The sequence below is a fragment of the Aegilops tauschii genome, chromosome 7 (genome assembly GCF_002575655.3).
Source record: "Aegilops tauschii subsp. strangulata cultivar AL8/78 chromosome 7, Aet v6.0, whole genome shotgun sequence".
In the NCBI taxonomy this organism is placed as follows: domain Eukaryota; kingdom Viridiplantae; phylum Streptophyta; class Magnoliopsida; order Poales; family Poaceae; genus Aegilops; species Aegilops tauschii.
In genome coordinates this window covers 186,926,196-186,939,233 of record NC_053041.3, presented here as the reverse complement: position 1 = coordinate 186,939,233, position 13,038 = coordinate 186,926,196, and the positions used below count along the sequence as shown (strand labels likewise).

Here is a 13,038-nt window from a genome sequence, read left to right as displayed (position 1 = left end):
AAAAATGTATGAGCAACTTGAATAACCTTTTATGAAAAAAATGTCCTAGCAAAACCAAGCAACTCCCCTCTCATCCACCTTCTCGTATGTTGTAGCAGAAGATCAAAGCAATTCGATTACAAAGAAACGCAAAAAGTGGGAAACTGTTGTAGCAGAAACAAGCAGATGTCTCTGGCACTACTACTTAGATTGTCTATTTTAGGCAGAAAAAAAACACATGAGTAAGTTGAATAACCTTTGTGGGCAACTATCTTATCCCCCCTCCTCCATGTAACTTCTCATCTGTTCTAGCAAAAATCCAAACAACTCAACTACAAAAGTACACAAAATGCAAAAATTGTTCTAGCAAGAAAAACAAGCAACTACCCTAGCAAAACCAAGCAATTGTCCTAGAAAAATCAAGCAACTCCCCTAGCATCTACTTTAGGGTGGAGGGTGGGGCGATGGTGTGCTTCGCACGGAGCGCGTCGACGGGAGGAGGATCGGGATGATAGCCATGCAAATCAATCATCGCATCAGTTATAGGCCATCCGGAACTACTTCATAGATGTATCTTCTCAGTCTGCATGCGTATTCAAATCTGAGATGATAATCTAAAAAACTTACAGCAAACAATCCAAGCAACTCGAAACAGAAAAGTGTGAAATTGTCCTAGCAAAAATAGGTAACTGTCCCTAGCATTACTACTTAGATTATCTACTACTTTAGGAAGAAAAAAAAGGTGTGAGAAACTTGAATAACCTTTGTGGAAAACTATCTGACCCCCCTCTCCATGCAACTTCTCATCTAGCCTAGCAAAAATCCAAGAAACTCAATTAAAAAACACAAAAATGCAAAGCTGTTCTAGTAAAAAGGAAGCAACTGTCCTAGGAAAACCAAGCAACTGCATTACAAGAGGCAAAAATGCAACAAAAATGTTCAAAAACGAATCCGAGCAACTGCCCCAACAAAACTAAGCAACTGCGGTACACGCACAAAATGCAACTCTTTTAACGAAATCCAAGTAACTATTCTATCCTTGGAGTGGAAAGTCGCCTTCCGAATCCAATGCTGCCCAACCCCCTTCAATCCCCATATCAGGCGTGACGCCCGTCACAAGAGAAGCCACTCGGCGGAGTACAAAATCCGCACCTCCCCCTGTTTCCAGGCCCTATAGATTTAGTAAAAATTAAAGTAACCCTTCGTTTAATTCCAGGCAACCCATATTATAAACTTGAGCAACTACACATGCTTTGAAGCAACAAGTTGCACAAAAAATGTGTTTATGACATTGAAATCAGTTGTATCTCATGCAAAATCAACACCAAAACCCCCTGAGTTGCATGGAGCACATTCATTTCATTTTATAAAAAAAACAGTGCAATCTAGTTCTATATGTAGGCAAAATTCACTTATCTCTGAATCTAGCCCATTATTCATCTCGCAAAAACAGTGGCAGTTCAGGAATGAATTATCAATTGGATGAACAAACGGTACTCCTACTGAATTCTGTTGTCATCAATCAAGAGACAGAGCAGAGCATATGATAGACTTATACTTGTATATGTTGATTTGTTCTGCCCACCAAGTTCCCTCAAACATGATCCTTCTAAACAAAAATGATAACACATGATCTCGTGTGCAAAAGTAAAAAAGATGCAACAACTTTGCCTATAATTTCAAGCAACTGATGCTAAATTTGAAGCAACTACTGGCAGGCACTAAGAAAAGGATCAAAATTGAGTAGATCCTGCAGCAGTTCGAAGCAGGTTAGATAGAACAAGTTGGAGTAGATGGAGAAGCAAGGGGGTTGGGGAATTGGAACTCTAGGCAACTCATGCTAAAAAGTGAGGTAGCTAGAATGCAAAAAACAAAAAAATTCCTGGTCGTAAAAATCAGTACAATCTCCAAGCAAAAACACCGATTCCATTTCCTAGAAGTAGTAACACATAGATAGATAGATATATGAACACCTTGCATCAATCGGCTTAATCAGTAGACAATAATTACTCATGTTAATTTTGCTAGATATATGTATCCATCCATCCACCTAACCCATGTCAGGGGACACTTGATGAGGAACCAGTACAAAATTGAGCAAGACACGAGCGAAACTGGTCTCCTCACTCCCCTCTTCTTCTAGATAAACTGAAACTAGTATACACATCTAGCAGGCTAAACTCACACTTGAGGATCTAGCAGCAACACACAGAACCTGAGCAGAGAGTTGAGGAAGTGAGCAGGGACGAGGAAAAAGAGAGACGAACCTGGGCTGCTGATGGATCTCCTCCTTCCCAGGTGAGAAGGATGGCTGCAGCGATCTGCTGCCATGCGTGCTGGATACAAAGAGAATCCAAGGTGAGGGCTGCCAAATCCAAGCGAACAGAGGGTGTGACGGGGGGGAGAGGCGGGGTACCTTGACTTGTTCCATGGCACTAGGGTCAGACCAGAGGAACATCCATGGCGGGTGGCCAATCTCGGAGGCGTCGCTGCTGATGCACGCCCCGGCGATGGACCAGCCCTTGGTGTCAGCAGACCACACGACAGCGCGGCTGCAGCCTTACCTAAGCACTAGGCCACTCTCCGGCGTGAGCTCCGTGGCCCCTTCCTCGACGGGGATGCGGCAGCTGGCCGACCCCGCTCCAACTAGAAGAAAGACGAAGGGAGGAGACGATGGCGCTGCTGCTCCGGTTACCCGCCGACCGGCTCGCCTGGTTCCTCCAGTCCGTCGCCTCTCCCTCGACACCCCGGGCTACGACACCGGCAGCGGCTGTGGCCCTCTGGTTCTTCGCCACCACCAGGTTGAGACGAGGAAAGGAGATTAGGATAAGGCGTTCTTTTCTGGAGAGAGATAGTGGATGGGTAGCGGTGTTTTTTTCAGCGACGAGGGTACGTGGGGCTTTTGTCCGGTAGCGCGTGCGCTCGAGACAGCAATCCAACGCAGCTGCACGATTCAGAATTCGGGCTACTTTTCACTCCAACCTTTTCAGCTTTTGTCACCGGACCACACTTTTTCTCTTCAAGCACCCGCTTCCTGAAAAGGATCCCGCTTCCCTATTCGATCCTACTTTACGTCATATCCGATCTTATATGGCATACGAGGCATCGCCTTAAAACTATGCATGGTACATGCCCTAAGTATGTGCTTAGTTAATTATAGGTGCCTTCGTCCGAACGTGCAGCTGAGTTGGGAAGTCGGCTCGGTTAGCTGCAGCTGCAGAAGCAACAAGCAAGTCGTTAGCCAGTGACACTCGCTTGTCAGTCCACTACTCCGTCAACTCACCGAACGGTTTTTGGTCAAATTATGCATAGTATACATACGTATTTTTAAAGATATAGTTGGTGCGTCGATCCGAGTAAACAATCTGCATATATATCGGTTTCCTGATCAAGTGGGGGCTCTAGTGGGCGCAACTTGCAAAGTGATCTAAAGGCTCTTATATTTCTTTACTTGTGCAATATATGTTTCGGACATTTTTGTAGCATTTAAGTTGTTCGTGCAAGAACGTAAAAAGAATTACACCACTGAGTTAGGGCTCGAGTTACCAGGAAAAATTTCAGTTTATTGTCAACTAACTTTGTTTACCTTGCCCTACCCCAAAACCTAAAGTGGACTCTAAAAATTCGTTTCATTGTAAATTTTAAGTTGAAGAGTCTTATTTACGAATAAATAATGGGCACGCTAGACATCGGTCGTGCATCAGAAAGCCCCCGGCCGGCCTCCCCCCTCCCACATTGTAGGATCGCGCCAACTGTCGGCATCAGATTACTGTCCTCTCTACCTGTTACTTCCTCCATGGAAAACACACATCAGACGCCCAACTGCTTCCCTCTCTTCCTCGGAGCTCCTACGCAACAAGCTGGACAGCGGGGGAAATCCACCACACCCCATCTCCCATCAACTCCCCTGCCCCCACCAAAAGAACCTCGACACGGGTGCCATTGCGGTCGCCGCCGAGTCCTTGTACTTTGATATATATTAGTGGTCAAAATCGTGCATCAAAGACCATGAAAAATCAACCGCGCCTTATATTCTGGGAATGGGGGACTACTGGTTTAAAGCCCCAACATTTACAGGTGTGCTCGGTAGCATGGGCTCTCTTAATTTTCACCCATTCTAAAAATCTAAAACGGAGCAAATGACTAGCTGACCTCTTTTATGTTTAATCAGAGCACGGCATTGACTATTGTGCATGAACACAAATGACTTGTTGAGTATTCCTTCCATTCCAAATTATAGTTTTATATGCTAAGTCAAATCTTTTTAATGTGACTAATTCTATAGAAAAATACCAATATTTATACAATACCAATTCAGTTTCTTAGATTTGTCACAAAAAAATCAGTTAATTTGGAACAGATGAAGACAAAGTCTTTCCTCATCCCCAAGAAAAGTCTTCTTCCTCCTCATGTCGGTGTTGCCGCCGATCCGCCTCACCTCCGATGGCCTTTGGGTTGTGGAGATACGGAGGATCTCGGCCCCCCGCCGGCGGGAGGGACCCTGCTCTCGTTTTTGCTAGGTTGAACGTCTTGGTTGGGGCTGTCTGGCGGTGGCGATGTCTATTGGTAGGAATAATGTTTCCCACGTCCCATCCCCGTCCCAATGGTTCGAATAGCATTGTCGGGGGATGTGTGGAGGTGTGTCTTCGTCGGATCTCATGGGATTCGGTCGGTGCTGGTCTTCGGTGGATCTATTTGGATCCAGTTTTTGTTCATCTTCGTTCGTGTGGTTCCAGATTTGATCTTTCCGATCTACAATTCTCTTCATCGACGATGGTTGCTACTCTGGTGCGTTGGTCCTTTGGGGCCTTAGCATGACGGCTTCCTGACTGTCTACTAGAACAAGGTTTGTCCGGCTCCGATGAGGGAGGGGCGATGACGGCGGCGCCCCTTCGGCTCGCTCCGGTGCTTGTAGTCGTCGCTAGGTGGTCCATAGACCTGGTTGTAATTTTTATGGGTGTGTTTAGGTCTCAGTCGACTGAGACTTAACCAAGTCTCACTCAAGTGATATAGTATATGAGAAGAAAAAGAAAAAACTGAAAGGAAATTTTTGTACGAATCTTAATGCAAGATCAACGGAATATAACATCGACTGAGACATAACGAAGTCTAAGTCGACTGAGATGTAGCAAAACTGTTCGAGTTAATCACTTAATCAGCACGTGTTGACGTAGTCGTAGGCTCCTAGCTCAAGGGTTTATATATGCATCGGCACGAGCGCATCCATCCATCGGCACGCCATCTTCCTCCCACGCTTGCAGTCTTGCACCAGAGGTAACAGAGATAGAGCTAACTAGCTGTGGCTAGGAAAATGGCGGCGTCGACCGACAAGGTGGAGTTCGGCACCGGAGCGGCGGCGGCGGCGGCGCCCAAGCAAGAGCCGTCGTGGGAGTACCACCTGCGGAAGTACCTCATGCTGCTGGCCACGCTGGTGGCCACGGCGACGTACGCGGCCGGGCTCAGCCCGCCAGGGGGAGTCTGGCAGGAGTCCGGGCGCGACGGAGAAGGACGCTCCCACGAGGCCGGCGACCCGGTCCTCTACCACTCTGCCCGGTACCTCGCCTTCTTCTACTTCAACGCGACCGCCTTCGCGGCGTCGCTCGTCGTCAACCTCCTCCTCCTCGTGCTCAACGAGAGGCGGACGGCGTGGCTCGCCGTGCTCCGGTTCGTCATGGTGCTGGACCTGCTCGGCCTCATGGGGGCCTTCGCCACCGGGAGCTGCGAGGACCTGCCGACCACCGTATACGTCTCCACGCTGGTCGTCGCTCTCGCCGCCTACGTCGGCATCCACATCCTCCTGGCCACCTACGCGCCATCGGAGGCCGGCCAGACCTCCCCCTCGCAAGTGGTGGTGCGCGAGAAGGAGAGACCCGATGACGCGCTCAAGCTCAAAGAGCAGCGCAAGGTGCTGCTGCTGCTCGCGACGTTCGCGACCGGCATCTCGTACGCCGCCGGCCTGAACCCGCCCGGTGGCTTCCTTGGCGAAACCGAGGGCAGACACGAAGCTGGCGACCCGATGCTGAAGGTCCACCAGTTGGCTCGTCTGATGGCCTTCTTCTACTGCAACGCCACGGCGTTCGTCGCGTCGCTGCTCATCATCGTGCTGCTCCTGGGACGACGGCTGCAGAGGTACTACGCCGACTTGCAGATGTACGGGTTCATCCTCGTCGTGCTGCTCGGCCTCCTGGGCGCCTACGCCGCCGGGAGCTCGAGGAAGGCCGACACGACGGCCTACGTCGTCGTTCTCGTCGCCGCGGTCCTCGTGTACATCCTCCTCGTGATGGTGGTCATGGTGCTCGTCCCGGATCCTCTCAAGAGCAGCGGCTCCTGGCTAAGACTCAAGAGCATCTCCGCGCGCGCGTCGCACTGGCTGCAAGAACGCGGGTGCCACCAGAACCAGACCGAAAGTCAAAGCTCATCGCCGGCGCGTGAGTTGCTGGCGACATCAGGCGGCGGGTGGCAAGGGAGCCTCGCCGACGAGGTGAACACGGGCAACAAGAACGAAGGCATCGAGAAGGCCAAATCTCTGATTCTGCTGCTCGCCACTCTCGCCGCCACCATCACTTACCAAGCGGGGATGGACCCGCCCGGCGGCGTGTGGCAAGAAGCTGACGAGCAAGGGCGCTACAAGGCCGGCGACCCGATCCTCCTGTTCAAGCACGCTGCTCGGTACAAGGCGTTCTTCTACTGCAACTCCACCGCGTTCGTCGCGTCCTTGGTCGTCATCCTCATGGTCCAGAACAAGAGCCTGATGAGCGGGCACGTGCTGGAGGTGGCCATGATACTGGACCTGTTTGGCCTCATCGGCGCGTACGCCGCCGGGAGCTGCCGAGAGGTGAGCACCTCCATCTACGTCGTGGCCTTGGCGGGCGCCGTCCTGGTGTACGTGGTCATCCATGTCGTCTTCTTCACCCTCGACAACGAGGACCTGAGCAACGAGGAGAAGAGGAGGATCGACAAGCGGCGCAAGCGGCTGCTGCTCCTGGCCATCCTGGTGGCCACCATCACCTACCAGGCCGGGCTCACCCCGCCGGGCGGCTTCTGGACCAAAGATGGCCCCAAATACAGTGCGGGTTCCCCAGTCCTCGAAGACCACGACGAGTACCGGAGAAGGTACCTGGCGTTCTTCTACTTCAACTCGACGAGCTTCATGGCGTCCATGGCGCTCATCGTCATGCTCGTGAACCCGAACCTGTACCGGCCGGGCATACGGTGCTACGCGCTCTACGTGTGCATGGTGGTCGCTCTGTTCGGCCTGATGGGCGCCTACGCCGCCGGGTGCGCCCGGCAGCTGCGCACGTCCATCTACGTCTTCGTGCTCGTCGGCGCGGTCGTCGCCTTCATAGTCGTGCAGCTGCTCGTGTTCTTCAAGTTCTTCGAAAGCTGCGCCACCCCCGACGGAGAAAACGGCTCCTCCTCCGGGTCAAGCGCCGCCGCCGGCAGCAGCAGCAAGGCAAACACGCCGTCTTCCTCCTCTAGGCCACGACGAGGTAGCTCACCCAAGCCCAGGCCCAGCACGGAGGCGACTTCCAGGCGGCGGAAGTACCTGATGCTGCTGGCAATCCTGGCGGCAAGCGTCACCTACCAGGCCGGCCTGAAGCCGCCGGGCGGCGTGTCGGAGCGATGGGCCACCGCGGGGAACTCGTTGCTGCGCAGGAGCGACCTGGCCCGGTTCCGGGCCTTCTTCTACTGCAACTCCACCTCCTTCGTGGCGTCGGTGGTGGTCATCGTGCTGCTGCTGCAGGAGTCCCTGCAGGACCACGCCCTGCTGCTCTACGCCATGAACACGGCGATCGTGCTGGACCTGCTGGGCCTCCTGGGCGCCTACGCCGCCGGGAGCAGCCGGGAGTGGGACACGTCCGGGTACGTCATCGCGCTGGCCGCCGCCGTGCTCGCCTACGTCGGCATCCACCTCGTGCTATGGATGCTCGGCGGCCGGAGAGGCCGAGGGAGAGTGGCCAGTGTCCCGCAGCAGCTGCTGCCCGCTGTGCCGAAAGACACAAGGAGATGTTCTTCCTCCCCGTGTTGAAGGCTTGAAGCTCATGTAGAATTGTCTTTTTGAAATTCTGTTTCCAGCTCCTGTTAATTGGAGTAAGCAGTTGGATCGGTGCTTCCTACTTTCTAGGGCATGGCCAATGCATAGCCCATGATGATGTCTCGCATGCCATGTAGTATGGGATGTCATGAGAAATCCCAGGAGTAAAGACCCGGAGGGAATGAGCTTCTCACATCGATTAGCGAATGTGGACCGTGCGATCGATTTCCCTGTCCAATATTGATAGTCTGATCTCGGATCAGATCGCTATGGGCCGCTGGATCTTTACCGCGATCGTGCTCGGCCGTAGGATAAAATTCCAATTGCATCAATATGTAAATATTGTGCCCCCACCGGGGCATTTTCGTCACTTCGCTTCTTGGGCCAGGAGGCGATACACATACGTGACCGCAGCCGCCTTCTCCCCTCGCTCCTCACTTCCCCCCACTCACGAACCCTAGCTTCTCTGTGCCGCCGCCGCCGCTCGGTCTGGATTTGGAGCTGACGTGCTCGCCTCACCTCAGGTCCGTCGTCCCGCACTCTTCTCCATCCATCCTTCCTCTTCTCGCGGTCGTTCCTCACGGCTAGGCTGACTTCGTGCTCGTGCTGCAGTTGGTTCCGGATTTGGCCACACGCTCGCGTCCGTCGTCCGTCGTTTGCTCGGCTGTCGCCATGGGAAAGGTTCGTTCTTCTTTCTTTGTTAGTCCTTTCATTTTTCCTGCTCGTTGTGCGTCCGTGCGTGCCTCACCCTGTGGTTGTTCTTTGCGGATGAACAGGGAGGTGGATAGGGTTTGGTGCGAGGGTTTGTTCCTTCTTCGGATTTGGCCACACGCTCGCGTCCGTCGTCCGTCGTTTGCTCGGCCGTCGCCATGGGAAAGGTTCATTCTTCTTTCTTTGTTAGTCCTTTCATTTTTCCTGCTCGTTGTGCGTCCGTGCGTGCCTCACCCGTGGTTGTTCTTTGCGGATGAACAGGGAGGTGGATAGGGTTTGGTGCGAGGGTTTGTTCCTTCTTCGGATTTGGCCGTGCTTGGTCCTGCTTTTCTGTTTCAGGTGCGGATCTGAACCATCCACATATGCGTTTATTTTTGTTGATTCTTTAACTGTCCGCTATTGCCGTTGCATGGTTGTCTGGTTTGGGTATGTAAGATTACAATCAAACTGAACTATGACAATTTATACAACATAGTTAGGTATCAAACTAATTATGTGTTCACGTGAAGACTATGCAAGGCAAATTGATGTACAGTCGTTACATATGTTCAGGTTTAGGAGATTTACCATGACAGCTTGTGACAGATGCAAAACATGGATGCTAGCAAGTGTGATTGGATGATGGTTGTGAGGTGTGTGCACTCGGGTTGCTGTTGTTTTATCTCAGTTGGTGTGTTGTAAAATCAAGCACTAAACAATTGGCAGTATCTTTTATAATCTTGGGTGTTGTTATTTCTAATGTGTAAGATTGGTTGTACAGCATTCGTAGTTTGTGTTGTTCGGCACATAACTTGCTCCTCATTATAAAATTATGATGGTCTGTGATGTGTTGTCCTGCACATCACTAAGTAATGATGCATGTCTGTGGGAAGCTTCTGATAAACTGTAATTATGCTTGCTGTTATGTGCCAGGTTCGTCGCTACAGTTGTTGTGGTGTCTCTGGCTGTTTTTCATTCCCATTGAAACGTTTTGCCTAGCTCTCAGGTGCTTTTTGTTAGAGATATATTTGAGTTACATGTATTTGGTAGTGTAGGATTCGTGCCTTATCTCTAGGAGAGGCGTCTTACCCTCCAAATCTTGTACTCAATATATACTCGCCCTCGAGGCTCAATAATACATCCATCATATTCCATCAATCCTCTTTCTCCTTTCTAACATGGTATCTATCGCAAGTCGATCCTAAACCCTAGCCGCCGCCGCTTCCGCACCTGCGCGCCGCCCCCCGGGCGGTCGGCCTCCATGACCGCCGCCGGGGGCCGCGCCGCCCGTACCTAGGGTTCGTCCGCCGGCCGTGTTGTCCGGCTGCCCTAGAGAGTCTTTTTTTTACCGATCCTTTGATCCGGATTTTCTCTCTCTCGCCGGTCGCTTTGATCGGCGTCTACTTTTTGGTTTTCCGGTCTATGTGATCCGGTTTGCGTCGCCCACCGCCGCCGTCGACCCCGTGCGCCTCTACTCCAACACCGGCGCGATTGACCGGCTTCTTCACCGACCCGGCGGCCTCGCGTGTCGTCCGCGCGTCTGCCCGTCGGTCGTCCCGACTCGGCGGCCTCGCGCGTCGGCCCGCCGGTCGCCCCGACCCGGCGGCCTCGCGTCATGCGGCGGCCCTTCACCACCGTCGTTCGCGCGACGGCCCGCCCGTCGATCTACGCCGGCCGTCACCGCCCTGCTCCGACCGGGACTCCTGCATCACCCCGACCCGGCGGCCAATCATAGCCGCCCTGCCGCCCGCCGCCGCCGGCTTCATCTCGGACTCCGCCGCCACCGCACCTCCACCGAGCGGCGTACCGGATCTCGTGCGCGATCGGATTGATCACCCACCCGCAGCCGCGATCCGCCTCATCTACGTCGTGCGACCGACCTGGCCCGTCGGTTGCGCGCGCCTCCGCAGGCCCCGTGAAGATCGTCCCTGAGTTCAGCGCGCCTCTCCACCGATCGAGCATCGGGCTGCCGCTGCGTCGCCCCGTCGGGCCGCGGCGCTGCCGCCCCGTGGTTCTCCTCACGGCTGCATCGACTCGTGCGTCGCCGCTGCATCGCCCCTTCGGGCCGTAATGTCGTGATACGCGGTCCCCGCCGCCGCCCCGAGGCCGTCCCCGCGGCTGCACCGACTCGTGAACCGCCGTTGCGTCGCCCCTTCGGGCCGCAGCGTCGCGGCCCGCGGTCCCCGCCGCCGCCCCGAGGTCTTCCCGCCGTCGCCCCGACCCGCCTGCCGCCGCTGCGTTGCCCCTTCGGGTCGTAGCGCCGCGGCCCGCGGTCCACTCCGCCGTCACAGCGCGTCGACCTCCCGTGGTATGCGCCGCGCCGTCTCCCTTGGCGCGGGAACGCCACCGTCCGCGCCGGTCTTCGTCATGCTGTCAGGGTTCTTCGCCTACTTCGAGCACCTCCGCCGCACTCCTAACCTAGCCGCTGCGGCCGCCATCAGGCCGCCGTCGCCGCTCTTCTTTGGCCGCCGCCGCTACCTTCGTAGCCGCCGCCGCCCGTCCTCCCCCTTCGTCTTCGTCCAAGCACCAGCCCGTCGCCAGCGTCGCCGTCATCTACCCCGACCACTTCGTCTACTCCGACCACTGTTGGTGACATTGGCCCCGCGCCGATGGACGCCGCAATCATCATCGAGTCCTTCTCTGTTGGCCCCTCCGACTTCTCCGACATGGCGTACAGCTCGTGCAGGTCCCTCGTCTACGCATGCCCGGTGCTGGCAACACCGATGCGTGCCTTCATCCACGACGTGTCCCCGGGCCTGGCAAGCCTGGTCGGCGCTTCGTCAACTTCGTCTTCGTCCGTCTATGCATGCCCGGTTCTGGCAACACCGGTGCGTGCCTTCGTCTACGATGTGTCCCCGGGCTTGGCAAACCCGCCGCGACGCGTCGTCAACAACATCTTTTCCCCGGCGCACCCCTACTTCGACACCACTGCGCCCATGCTAACTCGGCGCTCCTTGCGCCCGCGTCTCCATGACGACATCCTCGACACCGGCTCCCCGACTCGACATCGACCACGGCATTCTTCGCACGGCTACCTCGACACGGCTACACCACCCACGCTCTCGGTTACCTCGACAACGGCACAAAGGGTTATCATCCGCTTGAGCAACTCGTCGGCTTCCTCTACAGTCAACGCGTCCGCAACGCGACACCGTCCATGATGCTCTCGCTATGACTGCGGGGGGATGTCAGCCCGTCGGCTGCTACTCTCTCCAGTCTGACCATCCGCGACGCTCATGTTGTTCGCAACGCTACCGCTACGACTGCGGGGGGATGTTAGAGATATATTTGGGTTACATGTATTTGGTAGTTTAGGATTCCTGCCTTATCTCTAGGAGAGGCGTCTTACCCTCCAAGTCTTGTACTCAATATATACTCGCCCTCGAGGCTCAATAATACATCCATCATATTCCACCAATCCTCTCTCTCCCTTCTAACACTTTTCTTCTAACTTTTTTATGTTACTGTTATTACTGTCTTAGACTTTGCCGTGTCAGCTCCCTTTACCTTTGCATGTTGATCTATGGTGGGGTCTATTTTTGGGCACTACCTTCTGGCTGACCGGTTCTAAGTTTTGGTTTTGGGGTGCTTTCTAGCTTTTTTGTGTGAGTGGCCTTATTCTAGGTTATATTTTGTGGGTGGCAGGATGTTTGCTGTGAGTTGTTCGTATATGCATCTATTGGATGTGGTTGCCACCCGGTGTACGTTGCCATTCCATTCGTACTTGAGAGAGATAATGGACGATGGGGTCATGCTCGGAGGAGTTGAGCTCGAATTTGATGTGCCTGGAAGCGATTCCGGGAGCATGAGGAGGTTTTTTTGGGCTCAAGATGGTGTGGATTTTTTCTCTCTTTACAAGCTTTCCAGGCCATTTGCTTCTTACAGAGTTTGTATGGGTTTGTGATTCTGGACTATAATTTTGAGTGTATGTCGACTTACAGGGAGCTTGCTCGCTATGCAGTTCTTTTAGCTGCAACGATGGTTAGGTCTGCGATGCATGTTGGTTGTGCCGATGCCCTTGCTGTTGTGATTGACCATGATGTCCTTTTGCAGCGGCAGATGTTGCACGCCAGATTGGTCTCGACGGCGTGCAATATTTAGTTTTTATTTATATTGTGTGAGTTGTTTCTATTTCTTTCGTTTTCCATTGCTCCTAAAATGTACATCGGAGTTGGTGTGGCTGTATTCAGATAAATGAACTGCTCTTTAGAAATTATTTGTATTTGTTATGTACCTACTTAATCATCGTTATGTTAATTGTTGCTACTTTAACCACCGTTTCCTAATTGTCATGCTGAGATCATGTTGGATTGTACGAAATGTGTGTATGTGGC

At 53.4% G+C, this 13,038-nt stretch overlaps 1 protein-coding gene across 1 annotated transcript; it reads left to right on the top strand.

The window, feature by feature from the left end:
- Positions 1-5,231: 5,231 nt before the first annotated feature.
- On the top strand, positions 5,232-8,221 carry LOC109779144 (uncharacterized). The gene has a single exon (XM_020337753.3). The coding sequence runs from the start codon at positions 5,291-5,293 to the stop codon at positions 8,006-8,008; it is 2,718 nt and encodes a 905-aa protein (XP_020193342.1). The 5' UTR covers positions 5,232-5,290; the 3' UTR covers positions 8,009-8,221.
- The last annotated feature ends 4,817 nt before the right edge of the window (positions 8,222-13,038 follow it).